General features: G+C 37.4%; 1 protein-coding gene across 1 annotated transcript in view; it reads left to right on the top strand.

Annotated features, from left to right (window-relative positions):
- Nucleotides 1-18990, top strand: part of AK9 (adenylate kinase 9) — a 115337-nt gene that overhangs the window by 39594 nt on the left and 56753 nt on the right. The window contains exons 13-20 of the mRNA XM_058566478.1: nucleotides 1280-1393; nucleotides 1482-1589; nucleotides 4181-4264; nucleotides 5736-5875; nucleotides 10131-10287; nucleotides 11105-11219; nucleotides 13440-13516; nucleotides 14223-14381. Coding sequence (XP_058422461.1) covers nucleotides 1280-1393; nucleotides 1482-1589; nucleotides 4181-4264; nucleotides 5736-5875; nucleotides 10131-10287; nucleotides 11105-11219; nucleotides 13440-13516; nucleotides 14223-14381 — 954 coding nt within the window. The remainder of the gene's footprint in view (nucleotides 1-1279; nucleotides 1394-1481; nucleotides 1590-4180; nucleotides 4265-5735; nucleotides 5876-10130; nucleotides 10288-11104; nucleotides 11220-13439; nucleotides 13517-14222; nucleotides 14382-18990) is intronic.

The raw sequence follows: 18990 nt of genomic DNA on the forward strand, positions 1-18990 counted from the left end.
TTACCTTCAAAATCAAAACCAAAATTTTTTTTTTTAAAGATTTTATTTATTTCTTTTCCCCCCAAAGCCCCAGTAGATAGCTGTATGTCATAGCTGCACATCCTTCTGGTTGCTGTATGTGGGACTCGGCCCCAGCATGGCCAGAGAAGCGGTGCGTGGGCGCACACCCGGGATCCGAACCCGGGCCGCCAGCAGCGGAGCGCACGCACTTAACCGCTAAGCCACTGGGCTGGCCCTCAAAACCAAAATTTTAAAAAATACTCATAAACAACTCACAAACTAAAGCTTGAGAAATACTGACCCAGACTACTAAGATAGCTTATTAGTCAACCTATTTAAGCCTGGACAAAATGAATTCATTAATTCATTCAACAGAAACTTGAGTATCTACTTTGTGTTAGCCATGATTCTAGGCCCGGGGCTCCAGAGGTGAACATGACACATGAAGCTCCTCTCCTCATGGTGGTTACATTTTAATAGAGGGGAGAGGGGCAAAAAAAAACAAGTGAGCAGATAGAAAGAAATATAACTAGGTAATGTGGCAGGCGGTGATTGGAGTCCGGGTGCTGGAGTGTTAGAGTAACCTCTCTGAAGAGGGGACATTTAAGTGAAAACTGGATCAAGAGAGGAAGCTAGTTGGGCTCCTGGAGGAACAGTGATCTGTAATGATTCTTGGAGTCTGGAGTGATGCCTTTCACATCAAATTATGGCATGAAATCATAGATTTTAAAACTTTCCACAAATTGCCTTCTCTCACCAGAATATAGAAATAGATGCTATCTCCTATACACTGCAAACTTAAAAGCCTCTTTCTTTTCTTTTTCAAATTCACTAATTATTCTAAATCTGACAATAGGGTTAACCCTTCTCAAAATTTAAAACATTGGCTTTTTTTTTTTTTTTTTGCTAGTGAATTTTACTCCAATATATTTTCAAGAAAAATTTGTCAGTGGAGAATATTGAGGTTTTTTTAACATAGAAAATTTTGTAATAATACAGAGGATGGCAGCTAACATGGAGTAGGCTTCCTGTGAGCCAAGCATTTTCTAAGCGTTTACATCCATTGTCTCATTTAACCCTTGCAACAATGCTTTCCGTTGATGATCCTCGTTTTGCCCAGGAGAAATTGAGACAGGGAGATCAAATCATCTACCAAAGCCGCGCTGAGTCAGAACTCACACCCGAGTCTCTCTGACTGTAAAGCACAGGATTTAATCACTATACCTGTCTCCCTACCCACAAACACCTTTTGCTAACACAGCCAATTACTGTCTTTCAGCCAAGTCAGCTTTTAGTGAACTTGAAAGAGAATTTGAAAGGAAGGAATACGACAAGGTCCCAACTGATGCGTATAAAAGCCTAGAGGACTTGCACTCTTCATTTGATGAAGATGGTAAAGAAATATGTTGCTGATGTTATTGGCCAAATCTTTCCCAATATGAACAGATTAGCTGATAAAACGTATTATTCCTTCGCTGCAGTGTTCACTCATGAGTCCCAAGGAGAAAGCTCTTCAGAGGACAACGAAGAAACCAAAAGGAAGTCAGAAAATGTCCTTGACGATCAAGCCGCTAGAATTGATAAAGATGGTAACAAAATGAACTGCTAATACCATGCTTATGAATCTTATTTCCATTTATTTCATATTTGATCATGTTTATACTGAAGCTTAAAATTACCCCCAAAATTGGAAACTTCAGGAGAAGAAAGTTAGCTTCTCTCTTACAGATTTAAACTGAACAGCTATAGAACAGAAATAGATTTACTAGAATGAAGAAGAAAACGTAGAAACTAGGAACCTAATGTGATTAGAAATCTCCCAATTTTTTTTTTTGTGTGTGAGGAAGGTCAGCCCTGAGCTAACATCCGTGCTAATCCTGCTCTTTTTGCTGAGGAAGACCGGCTCTGAGCTAACATCTATTGCCAATCCTCCTCCTTTTTTTTTTTTCCCCCCCAAAGCCCCAGTAGATAGTTGTATGCATAGTTGCTGTATGTGGGACGCGGCCTCAGCAGGGCTGGAGAAGCGGTGCATCGGTACGCGCCCGGGATCCGAACCCAGGCTGCCAGTAGCGGGGCGCATGCACTTAACCGCTAAGCCACGGCCCCCCCGAAATTTTTTTTAGTGTTTCCAAATGTGACAGAATCATTATCATATAACAACAAATTCTTTCTTAAAAACTCTCTCTTTCCTTTAATGTGTTGGAATCAGAGCATCATAAACCCAGAGTTTTAGCTGTGAAATATTATCATTTATTTTTATTTACCCTTAGAAAAATTTTCCACTCATATCTGAACATAATTGAGAGCATACAATGTAAACTATTTTTGCCTTTTTTGATTTATAATGTAACATTTAATTATATTACTTCATTAGGAAATATTTTAACACTCATTTTAAATTACTGCATAATTTCCCTACTTATAGGTAATACTTTTAATTAGCTCTTTATGTTGGAACTTTGTTATTTTTCAGATTTTATTTTATTTTTTGCTACTACAAATAATGCTTCAACGGACTTTTTACGTGAAGTTTTGTCTGTGTGGTGACATAAGTGGAGTCACCAGTTTAATGAGTAGGAAGCTATAGACAGAGTCAAATTGATTTGCATAAAAGTTGTTCCAAATTATATTCTGCTCAGTAATATACAAAATATATGTCATTATTTCCTCGGTATTTTCTCTTTTGAAATATTATTTTAATTTTCATTTGACTATTTCTGAAGTTTAATATTTCCATATTGGTTAACCATTTATATTTCTTCTTTTCTGAGGTGACCATTTTTGTCTTTTGCCCTTTTTTTTTTTTTTTGGTGAGGAAGATTGTCCCTGAGCTAACATCTGTCCCAATCTTCCTCTACTTTGCAAGTGGGATGCCGCCACAGCATGGCCTGATGAGCAGTGTGTAGGTCTGCACCCAGGATCCAAACCCACAAACCCCAGGCCACTGAAGTGGAGGGCACAAACTTAACCACTACGCCACCAGGCTGGCCCCATACCCATTTTTCTAAATTGTTGTATCAGTTATATGGTTTCTATATAAACTTTCTATATTAGTCACTCATTTTTCGTATTTTTATCCAAAGTGGATGGTTTGTCTTTTAAATCACCTTGCTGTTTTTGAAATAGAGGAATTTTTAATACTATTGTAGTCAAATCATTACTTTCCCTTTGTTGATTTCTTCCATTTACTTTCAGTCTTAAAAGTCCTCCTTTCAACCAGAGATTGAATATATACTTATATTCTTCTTTTTATATTGGCCCAACCTTTGTATTTAGTTTTTATTTATTTATTTATTTTTCTTTTCTTTTCTTTTTTTTTTTTTTTGGTGAGGAAGATTAGCCCTGAGCTCACATCTGTTGCCAATCCTCCTCTTTTTGCTGAGGAAGATTGGCCCTGGGCTAACATCCATGCCCATCCTCCCCTACTTTATATGTGGGACACCTGCCACAGCATGGCTTGATAAGCGGTGCATAGGTCCATGCCCAGGATCAGAACCTGTGAATCCCAGGCCGCCAAAGCTGAGTGCATGAACTCAACCACTACGCTGCTGGGCTGGCCCCAGCATTTAGTTTGTAAATACATCTATACTTTACTGTGTTATATAATGTAGAGCTGATTTTTCTGTTTGGTTCCTCCTCCTGATCCAGACAGCTGTGTGTTTACCTGACATTTATTTCAAGCCTGGTAGGAAGTAAACTGGGCGCTGTCAGAAACTTACCTGTGGCATTCTTCCTCCCTTATCTTTGCGGGAGGCAGTCCGAGGTAGAAGCAGCCATCAGTGCCTCTACTCACTGCTGGAGGATGCCAACACTGCCCGTGTGCCCTGGGGAGAAAGCACCCTCCCTGCCCTGTGTGTCTGAGATAAGCACAGCCTCTACCTCTTGCAGTCAGGAGGCTGTTAGTTACCTCAGTCAAGAAGGGAAAATTTGATTTTTCTTGTTCAGTGTAGATTTACTGGCACTCTATGAAACTGGAATTACTCTTGGTTTTTTAATAGATTAAGTCATTATCTTTATCTTCTACTGCTGATAGATATATTTACCTATTTGACTATTAATGGTGTTATTTTAATTTAAAACAAATTGGGAACATGAGTCCTGGGTCCCCCATAGCACGATCTTTGACAATCACCCACAATTTATTACTGTCCTTTAGATGTTAACAATGTTTTATTTGCAGGTGAAAATGAAACTAGTGAAACATCTGCATTTAAAAGGAGTTCTCCAGACTATAGTCAAGATCTAAAGGTGGATCCAAAAAAAGGTAAATTGATATTTGGATAATTTGGTTCTCTTAGATTGTGGATCTAAAAATCACAGATAGTTCCTTTAGAATTTTGAAAGAGAAATGTGTGATTTTTTAAAAAAGCATTATTAATACTCAACTTAATCTATCTTAAAGGCTACTCTACTATGAACAATTAGACATACAGGAACACAGAAAAAAAACATGTAATATATTGTTTTGGTGAAAAAGAATATTGGGAAGGTAAGAGATCTATCTTCCTGTTCTGCCATCCCTGGCATGTGGCTACCATAACAATTCACAAGATGGCTGCTGGTGCTCCAGCCATCATATCAGTGTGCCTAGCAGGAAGTGGGGAAAGTCAAGAGACAAAAACTGACACTCCACCCAGCTGAGTTATCCCTGTTTAAAGAGGTGACAGGAAGACTCGACAAAAAAAATTCTTCCTGCATCTTGTCTATAGCCAACCAAGCTATAAGGGAAGTTGGGAGATGTAGTAGTTTTAGTTGGGCACATTTCTGACCCCCAAAAAATCAGGATTCTGTTACTAAGGAAGAGGAAAATGGATACTGGGTGAACAACTAGCAGCTTCTAGCACATTTGGTATCTCTGTCTGGCTATTTCTGCCTCACCATGCGCCCCTTCCCAAGACTACGGGAAGATCATGGGTTCTTGCCTCTTCCACTCTGGCTCTCCAGGAACTGCTGGCTCTCTCCATCCCTGAGAACAGACTTCTCGCTTCATGGCACAGAGGGCAGCAGACAGCTGCTCTTTGAAAGCCCTTTGGGGTTTTTCTGGGCTGGGATCAGTTGGCGGGAGACCCTGATGGATGGAGCCTTGGGGCAGCAGCTCAAGAAGCGTGACTGGAAAGGCAGAGGTAGAGGAGTCAGGTGGAGCTGCCAACCTCCTGCCTCATTAGAGGAGTGGATGAACAGTGACATCACGATGCAGCCTGTGAGCCAACTCAGCCAGGCAAGGAGACGTTCAGCACCCAATGAGGGCAAGAATCAAGTATAACACTTGAAAAATCAGCCTATGCCACCCTTTCTTCCATCCCCCCCAACTCGCCTACCTCCTGTCCTCTTACTGTCCCATGTGGTCTCAGGCTTGTAATTGGAAGTGTTCATCTTGTTTTCTGACTCATTCCCTAGATGCTGGTGTTTTAGCTTGACCCCTGGAATCCTCTGGTTGCTGCCTTCTCTCCCTGGCTTCCTGGGTTTTGACTCCCGCCCAACATAACTTTCTTCTCTCCTACTCACTTTCATTCTGATGCGCTGGCTTTAAGCCAATGCTCTGATATTTTGTGATTCCTGACTTAACATTTCCTCCCTAGTCTATTTCCCCCTTCCTCTAGCATGTGCTGCAGTAACACAAAGATAGTACTTTCTTGGGTCAGGTATTAACAATTATGTTTTATTGCAAATAGCATTGTCCACTGAAACTATTAATGGCATTAGTTTATTAACTTATTTTACTTTATACTCAACAGAAGACTCAATAGAAGAGATAACTGCCGATCATCCAGATGTTCTTGCCATGATAGAGGAGACTGTAAAAATGACAAAGGATATGAACTTTGAACAGCCATATGAAAAACATGCTGAAATCTTAGAGGAAGCCCTCAAAGAAGTAAGATATCCAGGCTGTATGTTTTTATCATTGATTTAACAGTAACTGAGAAATTGTTAATCTAGTATATGTATAATTATTTTAGAATCTCATTTGAAAGTATTGAAATCTGTAACCTTCAAATTCATGTACATTTTATAGTCAAGATTATGTGTAGTGTACCCCAAATGAACAATTGCTTATGCTCTTTGGTAAATTTTGATTTATCAACAATTATGCAATATAGTTTCAAAGATTTTAAATTTTCTTCATTAATTTTTATTGTCTTTAAATCAGTTCAGTTGGTTAAAAGATGGTGTATATGAAGCCAGTACCAAAGTTAGACATTTTATCTATGAGCTAATTACTTGCAAAGCAAGACAAATTTTGTTCCATAGCTAATTAATTTCATCCAACCACCTTGAACATATGTTCACAGAGAAGATGGGTGAACACATGAGTGACTTTCCAATCTAAGAAGAGAATAAAGCCTCAGATACTATGCTCTACCTATGGCAAATCTGAAGGCGTATGTTTCGTTTATAAAGAACAAGATATCCATATGGGTCTGTTTTGTACAGAGATCTTGAGTAAGCATTCAGAGCAAAAGTCAAAGAGCACAAATCAGTTTTGGACTCTCAATGAACTTCTGTATTTCTCTGTAATTTGAAAATTATGTAATTTAAAATTATTATCTGAAAATAAAAAAATTATTCTGTGAGAGTATAGAACCGCTCTATAACACATTGGGTAGGCTCCTCCAGCCCCTGGCTGTACCCCAGGCAAGTTGCTGTCCCCCTCTGAGCTTCCCACACAGACCTTTCAACTTCTTCTGCATCTCTTTAGGTTGTTCTGTCATCGGTATATTCCTTCAGAACATTCTGAGCACCTACCCTTTGCCTTGTACTGTGCTAGATCCTAGGAATATGAAGATGAATTAAACGCAGCTCTTTCCTTTAAGGAGCTATCAGTCAGGTGGGGAAGGCTAACATATAATCCAGTAACTGAGTTATCGTGTGCTAAGTGGTAAATAGATAACATACAAGATGTGGGAATTCCAGAAAGGTCAGGCTATCGTCTCTCCCTGGGAGGTGAGACAGAACATCCCAGAGGAGACATGCAGATCAGGGACATCTTCAGCACTGTGGAAGTCCCATCCTTGCCCTTCACTGAAAATATTCTCCATACTCTTCAGAGTTTATTCTGGAGGATACAAATCTACAGGAAGTACTACTAAAACACTTCTGATATCGGAATATATTTAGTGTCACTAGATGGTAAACTGTGACTCTGGGATTGTAGGGGAGTTTAAATCTGGGATTGTAGGGAGACTTTAACGTCAAAGCTCCTATCAGGTTGTCTTTCTCAAGAGAACAGAGCCCTGTACAGAAGAATGTTATGCCTCTCATCAGTTGCTATGATATCTATGAGTAGGAAACCTATTTTTAAAATGAGGCTAGTTAGTTACTAATTTCTTACGTGTAAAGACAAAATCTTATTAAGATGTCCTTCTCAAGTTAATTTATAAATTTGATGCAATTCTAATAAAAAGCTCAGTATATTTTGGAAACTGACAAAATAACTCTCAAGTTTATTTGGTAGAACCAATAGTTGAGACTAGGTAAGAACAGTTTGGCCAACTATAATAGAGAGAGACTTGCTCTACCAGGTAGTAAAATGTATTGTAATGCTAAAATGTATGTAAGCCTAACAGTCATACAAGAATCAACAGAACCCCAGAAAAGGTACAGAAACAGACCTCAGTACACACGCAAATTTTGTATATGCTGAAGTTTACATCACAATCCAAAAGGAAAGGAAGAATTATTTAATAGCATTGATAAAATTAACTATTGGGGAAAAGACAATTTAGATTCTCAACTTATATCAAAATTTTAAAAATTCTATATAAATTAAATAGTTAAATGTAAAAATGGCATTTTTTTAACTAGAAGAAAGTGTAGTGATATTGAAATGATCTTAGAATGATCAAGCATTCTAAGCACAAATGCAGTGGAAGAACTCAAAGCAAAATCTCAATAGAGAGGCTGCTTAATAATGATTCTTTCTGTATTAAAAAAATCATGAAAATCAAAATTTTAAGGCAAAGGTCAAACTGGGGAAAGTATTTATAATAAATATGACATATTAATTCCTTAATATAAAGATTTCTTACAAATCAAGGAAAATCTAATACCCCAATATAAAAGCAGACAATAGACGTAAACAGATTATTTTATCAAAGAAGAAATACAAATGGTTAATTGAAAAGTTTTAATGTTCAAGTTTCAATAAAAATATGAAAATTAAAGCAATGAGATACAATTTCTCACCCATCAAATTAGCAAAGATTTTTTAAAACTTATAACAACCCATACTAATGAGGCTGTAATAATATAGTCACATAGGAGGGGTGAAAATTGATACAGATGCTTTGAAAGTAACATGCCAATGTTTATGAAAAGTCGTCAAAATATTCCTTTCTTTATTCTCTTTGGCCTAAAAACACTTCTTCTAGAATCTAACCTAAAGAAATATATGTATGCACAAAGATTTGTATATACAGATGTTCATCACATCATCACAATGTTATAACAAAATTATAAATTATAGAAATGTTTAACAGTAAGAGGATGATTAAACAAATTAAGGTTTATTTATTTGATAAAATACTATGAAGCCATTAAATTTTTTTCAAAAAATTGAATGAACTGGGGAAACTATATATTATACATTGATATTGCTTTAATTTTCATATCTTTGAAACTTTGACAGTAAATTTTTTATTAACCATCTGTATTTCTTTTTTGTCCAGTTTTATTGAGATATAATTGATGTATTACATGGTATTAGTTTAAGGGGTGCAACATAATGATTTGATATACATATATATTGCAAAATGATTACCACAATAAGTTTAATTAACATCCATCACCTCACATAGTTTTTTTTTTTTTTTTTTGTGGTGAGAACTTTTAAGATCTATTCTCCTAGCAACTTTCAAATATACAATAACTATAGTCACCATGCTGTACATTACATCTCCAGGACTTAGTTATCTTGTGATTGGAAGTTTGTACATTTTGACCACCTTCATCCATTTCCTCCCACCCCCACCCCCACCTCTGGCAACCACCAATCTGGTCTCTGTTTCTATGAGTTTGGTTTGTTTAGATTCCACATACAAGTGAGATCATACAGTATTTGTCTTTCCCTGTCTGAGTTATTTCGCTTATATTTCTTCTTTATAGCTTTCTCTTCCCCCCCTCCAATTCTCTTATGTTAAACATTTCAAAGTGTTTAAAATTCATTTTCTTTCAAAAGACTCTTCATTTAGCTGGAAATTCAAAAAGCGGATAATCTTAAATTCTGTGTAGGCCAGAGTGTTATACTGGTTCTCATGACATCTCTTCCTCTCTGACTCCTAATATTCTGTGATTACTTGATGGCACACAGATTTGTTTAAAACTCTCAGAATTAGTGTGTTCACAGGTCCACATTACTAATTTCCATTCTTGTGTGGAAGCTATTGCTATTGAGGGGTAGGTGGGGGAGAGTTTAGCGGAACTCTCTAAGCACCTGTAAGATTTGTTGTGATCCAGTTCCTTCCTATGGCTAATAGTAGCCATCTCAGTACCTCTCAGCTCTCACACTGATGCAAAGCAAGGGAGAATGAAGAGTATTGTCGCTAAAAAAGGGAAACTGGACCAGGACCTTGCTACTCAAAGTGTGTGGTCTGCCGGCCATCGTCATCTGGGAGCATGTTAGAAATGCAGACTCTCAGCCCTACCCCAGACCTTATGAATCAGGATCTGAATTCTGTAATACTGAATCACATATAGCAAAATGTATTGTTATATTCATTTAGTGGAAGCTTTTGCTTTCCATTCTTAATTTTTAAAACTTACAGCCTTATTGCTTTAAATTGTTTCTTTTTTAAAATTAAGAGGCTCTTTTTTTTTTTTCCTTCTGAGTCAGAACTCGAAAGATACTTGGTTAGAGTGGTATTTTTTACCTATTATCATATGATTCTTGTTCTTTCAGATATTGTTGTGTTAATTCTTCTTGTTTCTCCTTATAATATGATATTTTGTGTTCTGCCATCCATACCTAAATTAGTGAAGTAAAAATTTTAAATTTGATAGTTGGATTTAAATTTTTTTTAAATAATAAAAATAAAAAGATACTTAGTTAAGGTTCACAAAAATGATATGTCAAGATAGCATCCTTGACTTGCCTAGCTATGGTGGTAATATTAGTGTGTGATTTTTCACAGGTGGTTGAAGAAAACAAGAATAGGTTTGGTGGTGTCCCAAAATATGGAGGATGGATACTGGACAACTGCCCTATTATAAGAGAACTGTGGCTAGTCTTAGTCGAGAAGGGAATTATACCTGATTTAGTAATCTGTTTATTGGATACGGAAAATGATGGTTGGTAAATATTTAGTATGTAAATTTGAAAGTAGAGTTTTATTGCTGATAATATTTTTAGTTAAAATATAAAATGGAACTCTCCACCTTCTCTAGGTACAAATACCACCCCAGTGATTGCTTCACGACCTAGAAGTACACAAAATGAGACTCCATCCACAGAGTAGGTGGCCAGGGATAATGTGCTGGATCATCAGGCCCTTATAATTATTCTCTGGAGCTGAGGGTTTAACTTCCCTTTGCCGGTCAGCACTATAACTTCTAAATGAAAAATACTTCAGGCTGAGGGCAAAGAATATGCATTAGTCCTTCTTCCCCTCAAATGAGAAATATTAAGTACATAAAGATAGCAGAACTAAATTTTAATTATTCTGTCACTTTATACAAATTTATAGTAATTAAAACAGTGTGGTACTGGCATAAAAACAGACGCATAGACTACTGGAACAGAGTAGAGAGCCCAGAAATAAACCTGCACATATATGGTCAACTAATCTTTGACCAGGGGGCCAAGAATATTCTGTCATTTTGCCTCTTAAGGAAATATATTTGAAAAGAGAGTTTCCAGGGAGAAAATAATATACTACGTCTTTTCATGTTTTAGTTATTTATACCATGCCAATATATATTGTTTAAAAAGGATTTAAGATGGTCTCTTAATATTTTAAAGAATTTGGGCTCTATTTAGGTAAATGCTTAAAGGAAAATATATGTGGATATAGGTAGAAATAATTTTTCATTGTTAATTTCCAAAATATATCTCACTATATTTTATTGAGCTTCAAAATTAATATTATTCTCTTTATATGTATTTCAGGAAAATATTTATTTCATAGACTGTATTTAGAGAATAAACCTGAAATTGACTCTAAGATTTTAGAAAGATTATCAGATGAACTACAAAAGAAAAAAAACGAGGAAGAAGCAGCAAGGTAAAATCAGCCTGGCATAATAAAACAGATTACTGAATCTTTTATAGCTGTTAAATGTCTACTTACTCTTTAATAGCAAAATGGTGGTCTACTGTCTAGATCCAATTCTAATTAATTCTAAGAGAATCAGTAATTTCACAAATGCTTCCAGAATCTCTAAAGTACAGAGTTGTGGATGTTTTCACAGCCCCAAATGAAACTTATTCTAAATCAAACGTCTATTGTCAAAAGACTGTAAAAAAATGAGCACAGGTATTTTTTTTACCGTATATATCTGACTTAAATAATTTTGCTAACTAGCATCCACAAAGGGAAGAAATAATATGATAAAAAGTAAATAAAATACTCTTGTGTGATATGACTGAAACTGAAGTCTAAGTTCTACACAGAGAAAGAACAAAGTTAGTTGTTTATAGTTGACAGGTTCAACATGAGGAGCTTATCCTCTGATCTGGGGGCAGTGAAGAAACTTCTACAAATGTGAACACATATCTATCTAAGCTTTAATAAACTATCAAGTTCTTCAGATTGGAGAATAAAGTATAAAAATAAACAGTTACTTAATTTGCTAATTGTTCTTCCTTGCTGAAGCATGCTCTTTAGATACTAAAAATTTTAATTTGTCCACAGGGATTCCTACTTCTCAAAGTGATAAAGGCTGAGACATTTAAGAACTAAATTTATTTATGTTAATCCACTAAACCTCCTCCTATTAATGATAGCAGATATTAGCAGTTTGAGCTGGGATTTAGGAGAGCTCTTTAAGCTCTAGAAATTATGAAGCTGCTCTTTGACTCGTCTATCCAAGTGGTTTATAGAAGTGGCTAATAACTGGCCGCAAAGTCCTTCCTCGTTCTTGTCGGGTCTTAGATTCTTAGCAGCAGCACACTGTATCCAGGTTTTGGATAAGGAAAGTCTCATGAAAGATCCCTGCCTGGACTGAGTAGAACGACTGCCAGGTGGCATGCAATCAGAATGGGGAAGGAGTGCAGGAGCAATACCCAGTCGTCCCAGAGGTTTGGGTCGTGAACAAAGAGAAGTCGAATTACACTGAGACGTCAGGCTGGAACGCAGGATTTGGAATATGGTGACAGAATACCCCTTATTAACAAGAAACACACTTGCTGGGAGAAGAGGTGTCGTAATGTCTTTCGAAGAGAATGTATGTAACTAGATTTTCAGAGGAAGGGGAAAGGGGCACAGAGAGCACTGAATATGAGAGAATGACAGGCCTGTAGAGCAGCCTTAGGAAGAGTGCCGAGGGTGCTCTGATGTGAATGGGCCCTACCTTACTTAACTAGGCCCCTGCTGGTGAATACTTGATACAGTTTTTTGATATTATTTTTAAAAGATGCAATCAATTTTCTTATACATCTTTCTTTGTGCAGTAGTATGCCAATTCCTGAGAGCTAAATTCCTAGAGATAGAATTTCTAGGTCAAAGGTATACACATTTTAATTTTTAATAAATATTGCCTGTTTCCATCATTTTACTATCTTTCCTTATACCTATCTTCACCATTAAGGCAGGTTTAGTGCTTCAACCCTGATGAAAAACAGGTTCCCTCCAGATATTGAAGTTTCCATATTCCAAGTCTCTTTAAATTTCATCAGAAAATATTTTTTCCAATTACAAAGATGAATTTACAAATTTTTATTTATTCAATATAGAAAAACTTTTTAATAAAATGTTAACAAAAAATATTAAATAAAATTACAAATTCTCATAATGCCACCATCCAGAGATAATTACTGTTAACAGTTAGGTTAGTTTTCTTCTAGTCATTAATCATCATTTATATACATTTTAAATACAAAATTAAAATTGTATTATACATAGTTTTATATTATACTTTTTTTTTCACTTAGCATTATATTGTGAACATTTCTCCTTTAATCAGAAGGGAAAATGGTATAACTTCTCCCATTTGTCTTTTCAACTTGGAGTTACACGATCCTTTATTAATTTTGACAGTTTTCCTAGTTAATAGCCAAAGTTTTTCAAAGTACAACATTTCAACTGTTCTTACTAAAAGAAAACCCTAAAAATTAACTGGCCTCAATATGACTAAATTAAACATTTACATTGTAAAGTAAAAAGTATAATGAATATTATGAAAAACTTACTCTTTATTTTTACCACTATAAGCCTCAAATCCTATAATATTGTGCAATGTCTGAATTTCTAAAGATAATTAAATTTTGGACCTTTTCATTTCAGAAAAGCCACAGAAGAGGCACTGAGAATAGAAGAAGAAAATCGAAGGCTATTTGAAGCTCTGAAGGAGAAGGCAAAAGGCAAACACAGATTGATATCATTAATAATGTGTCATTTAATTTTGTATTATTACTGCAAGCAACTGCAGTATTTCCAGTGAATTACAGACAGAGTGACCATATTTCCCAGTTTGCCCATGAGAGTCCAGGTTTATGCCTGTGGTCCTGAAGTATGTATTTGACTCCCATTCATTCTCAAAGTGTTCCAATTTCGATAATAAATTATATGGTCATAGGAAAAAACTCCTGACACAGATACCTACTTGTGTACCCTCTAAGAGGGGTACGCAAGACACCATGTGTAGCGTGTCTAAAAGTGGTTACCTTTGACATGGATGACACATGGCTGTTGGAATTACATCTATTAGAAGGATCCTGCAGGAGTTGAGAAAACAGCCACGCTTACTCTACCCATTGTCATTGCACTTAAACTTTCATCTCCATTATAGAAGAACTTACTCTAACAGTTTCTTTTAAGACTTGAATTCTTAACATGGGGTCCATGGAAAAAATTCAGAGGTCTGTGAACTTGAATGGGAAAATAATTACAACTTTATTTTCACTAGGCTTTAACTGAAATTTACTATTTCCTTCAACCAGTAATTAATATAGGCAAAAAAACACATTGCTTGTTTTGGCCTCAGCACTTATCGGCATGCCTGGCACCCAATTAAACATTTGTCGACCTAAACTAAATGATAATTTATTTCTTCTCATTTTTTTCTAGAAATGGAAGAGCCTGAAACTGAGGCCGAGGAGGAGCTTGAAGGTGAGGAGTCTGAAGCTCACAAATGGTTTGAGGACCTTGAGGTACCCCAGAAGACCAGAGGGTCGTTACCTGAAGAGGCCGACGTAGCCGAGGTCCGTGAAATAGAACCTGAATCAGGTTAGACTTCATTGCGGGCCAAGTCCTTCTTTCTGCTCATATCCATTCGTGTGTTTGTGCGTGCATGCATGTGTATATGTGTTTATATGTTAATAAAATGGAAGTGGGCTAAGAATGGAGAGATGAGCGCCCAGAGAGCAGTCCTTCAGTCCCAATCGCAGAGCTCGAAGTGCGATGGGAAAGCCGAGTCTGCTCTGTCCCAGTGCTGGCACTCAGGAGCAGAGCCAGCTGTGTCATTTGTGGGGCACGTTATTCAAAAAGCAGGAAAAATTGCCATTAAAGGTACTAAAATATAAAGCTTTTCTTTTTTTCCATGTCTCTCTCTCAACTTGTCATGGTGCTTTTTATTTGCTATTGAATGTCATTCTAAGTAAAGAAAAATTAAAAATTTAAATTATTAGCATGAATTCTATCGCTCTTCTCTATGTTGTGCAATGCAATTTTTAAATGAAAATGTGAGAACATTTCACTTGTATGCAGAATCACCAAAATTACACAATTCGTATTTTATAGCTCGTACATGCATATGTATTTCTTTCTTACCAGAATACTAAGTTTCGTGCACAAAACTAACTCAACTTTTTATTTCACTTCTTAATATGCACGTATTCTATCAACACTCTCTACCTCTAGCTTCCTAATCATTAAGAAAAGACTGAAAGGAAAAGGAAGTCTGGCCTGCCCTATCTTTTCATTTCCTTTTATGTCATCATTTTCAGCCTAAGTGTTTAGCTAATACAAGAAAGTAACATGAGTAAGAAAGGTTACGATGGGGTTCCTGGGTCTTTAATGTCCCTTAGAATGTTATCACCTTCTTTCTGCACCTGACACAAGTTCTAGTTCAAAGGGAAAGCATCTCTCAGGGCTGTCAGCATCCTCCCCTCCCCAAACCACTCAGTTACGCTTACTTGCACACATCATGATCATGGGTTCCCTGGAATTCTACGCTCGTGATGAGGCATCACAAATGCTCATGAGAATGAGATGGCAAGGAATGGCAAACACATATTGTGTATATCTCTGCTCACATGCATGCTCTATTATCCTGTTGGAGTCCTTTTGGATTTCACTTACAAAACACAGTGCAATGATAAAATTCTTAAAAATTTCAAGATGACAACAAAAGAGCTTTAAAGTAAGTGTGAGGCTTTTCTGAGAGAGGGATCCTGTACAAGTGCACAGGTCGCACACCCATGAAGCCAGCCCTGCCTCAGAGGTCCAGTTTGGTGGGTTGGGGCAGGGCAAGAAGGAATCTCTGGGCAATAAAAGTCACTCTCAGGACTGGAGAGTAGGCTTAACACAGCAAGGTAGGGTGCCCCCCCCGCCATGGTGGGAGTGAAGCTCGTAAATGCATCCAAGCACAGTTAGTATTGGATTAGAAACTAATCCTGCAAACTATCTTAAGATACCTGCAGCTAGATGCCAACCTGGAGCAACTAAGGGCTGGGCACCTGCCGTTTACTGGTAAAAGAACCAGGATTAAGGGGAATTTTTAAATAAGAAATCTCAAGTTCAACATAGCTCATTTTTACTACAGGGATTGGTATTACCTTTATGAGACAATAAGAATAAAATCGGATCCCTTGTGCCAGAGAAGCTAGCAGGATGAAATACCCAATTTCCTTTTAGGAGTCCCACACCTCTATTGACTGGAGCTCCCACCCAGAAACTTCGTTGTTGTCTTCAGTACCTAACCAATCAGGCTGACTACATTTCTCCTACCCACCTGCCTTTTGCAAGAAGACAGACCATAAAATACCAAAATAAATAAAATAAACTGACATCCATTAAATATAACCCATCAAACATATCCCCAGAGTTCCAATATCCACAATGCCTCAAAATTAGTATTTACTAATGTAACAAGTCTAGGGGATGATATGGGTTTTTTTGCCTTTTATCTCATTATTTCCCGCAGGGAACCTACTAGGGATGTTCTAAAGCCAGTATCCTACTCCATTTAGGGTCAGTTCTAGCCCAATGCTGTAGACGTGACTGGGCTTCTCCAGGGCTGGTTCACCTCTGTGAAATCATGGGTCTGTTTTGCCATATTAAACCATATTCTCTCACACAGAGGGTCTTGCATCTGGTTTAGTTAGCGATTACCTCTTCCATCCAAGGGTCCCTTCCCACAAAGTCTTCTCTAAATAGCTTAAATAGGCAATTTTTTTTTCACTTAAAACTGCCCTATCTAGTCACAGAAAGACACATACTGTATGATTCCACTTATGTGAGGTACTTAGAGTAGTCAAAATCATGAAGACAAAGTATAATGGTGATGGCCAGTAGCTGGGGGGAGGTCAGAATGGGGAGTTATTAATTCAGTTTTACAAGATGAAAAGAGTTACAAGTATGGGTGGTAGTGATGGCTGCACAACAGTGTGAATGTATTTAATCCCACTGAACTGTACACTTAAAAATGGTTAAGATGGAAAATTTTGTGTTGTGTATGTTTTGCCATAATAAAAAAAAAAAAGAAAGAAAGAAAACACTGCCCTAACAAATCCACTACTTTTGGAATTTTTTTTACATTATCCAGAGTACCCTATGGTAGACAGTGGCTGCCAAGCATATGTCCACATCCTAATTCCCAGAACATGTGGATATTACCTTATTTGGAAGAAAGGTCTTTGCAGATGTGACTAAACATCTTTAAGAAGGGGAGATTATCCAGGATTATCCAGGTGGGCCCTAAATGCCATCATAAGTGTCCTTATAAAACAGAGGTAGAGGGAGATTAGACTGCCACTCAGAGGAGAAGGTGATGTGACAATGGAGGCAGCCGTTGCAGTGATGCAGCCTCAAGTGAAGGAATGACAGCAACCACAAGAAACTTGAAGAGGCAAGAAAGGATTTTCCTCCAGAACCTCTGGAGGTAGCACAGCCCTACCAACACTTGATTTCTGACTTCAGTCCTCCAGAACTGTGAGAGAGTACATTTCTGTTGTTTTAAGCCACCAAATTTGTTACAGCAGCTACAGGAAACTGATACATACCCAAAACAGGTGTATTATGCCTCATGCTAGGGAATACATCTTTTCCTTTGGAGTTTGACTTCTGTCTGGGACCAAAAGGTAATCATTACCTCTGTCAATGCTCAAATAGGATGACTGAAGTTTCATTTCAATCCTGTTGTCACTCTAGACTTCTTAAAATGGAATGACACGTGTATTGCTTACAGGTCAATAACATTCAGAGGCTAGGTAATTGCTTTGATCATTCCCAATTTGCTCTCTTTGTGTACTGGTTAGGTATTGGCAAATTACATGGAACTTGCAAGAACACAATCTTAGAGTAACCATTGGCTCGCATCACGGTGCTTCATTCCAAGCACTTCATGGATGTAATAGAGTCAGCTATTAATAAACATTGGGAAATTTATTAATTCCTTTAACAAATATTTATTGAATTCCTTCTAAGTGCCAGGCACTGCCCTAAATACTAGGGACTCAGCATAGTCAAGACAGTCAAGGTCCCTACCCTCAAGGAACAATCATTCTATGGAGTGAAGAAGAAGAATAAACAAGTAAATAACTAAGACTGTTTATGATAGTATTAAGTGCTATGAAGAAAATATATGAAGACACTAAAGCAGTGCCAGGGATATAGTAGGTGCTCAATAAACGCTTGTTGAATGAATGAGCAAGGTGGAGACCATGGGGATGGTTTGGAAGAGGCAACACTAAACATTATGGTCAAGGAAGAGTGTCATCTGAGAAGTTAATATTTGAGGCAAGACAGAAAGGCTGAAAAGGATTTGGACAAAGATCCCTCCACTGCACAGGCCCAGAGGTGGGCACAGTTCCACATGGTCATGGAAGAAATTGAGTGCGGCTGGAAAAGAGTGAGCAAGAGGGAAGTGGGGGATGAGGTTGGAGAGTGAGGCAGAGGCCAGAGGCTTAGAGAGTTTGGAGTTTTCTCTAAGCGCAAGTCGTCATGTGATCTCATGAACATTTTTTAAATTTCACTTTGGCTGCTATATGACAGGTTATATCATTGTTCTGCACCTCAAATTCTTCATTTGTAAAATAGAGTTAGGTATATTTACCCAGCAGAGTTTTTATAGGGTTAGAAACATTTTATTTAAAGCACCTAACATAGTGTCTGGCAAGTAATTGATGCTTTAGCATCATCATTACCAGGCTGGCACTTAGGGCTTTGTTCCTCATCTTCATATAAATTCTGAAAAGGCAGAGTTCAGGATTCCTACCCTAAATTAACCTAAACTAAATCTTAGTGCTCTCAAAATCAATAGTTACATTCCCTCCCCTGATATCGGAAGGAAAGGAACCAGCATTTTGGGCTTAGACCAATCAGGATAAATTCCAGGAGCTGGACATGGAGTCGCCCCCCTCAGCCATGTGGGGAAGCGATAAACACGGGAACAAAAGCACCGCTGGGACAGGAAGGAAGAGGAGGAAATGGTGGATTAGCATTAGCAATGGTGAGTTAGCAACGGGGTCTGCTACAGAGTGTGTGATATAAAGTCTCTCCTTCATCTCTGCCTTGCTGAGTCTTCACTAAATTCCACATTGCTCTCCAATGATTGTTTTCAAGTAGACTATTGGGAAGTGTATTAATTTCCTAGAGCTACTGTAACAAGTTACCA

The sequence above is a fragment of the Diceros bicornis genome, chromosome 23 (assembly GCF_020826845.1).
Source record: "Diceros bicornis minor isolate mBicDic1 chromosome 23, mDicBic1.mat.cur, whole genome shotgun sequence".
NCBI lineage: Eukaryota > Metazoa > Chordata > Mammalia > Perissodactyla > Rhinocerotidae > Diceros > Diceros bicornis.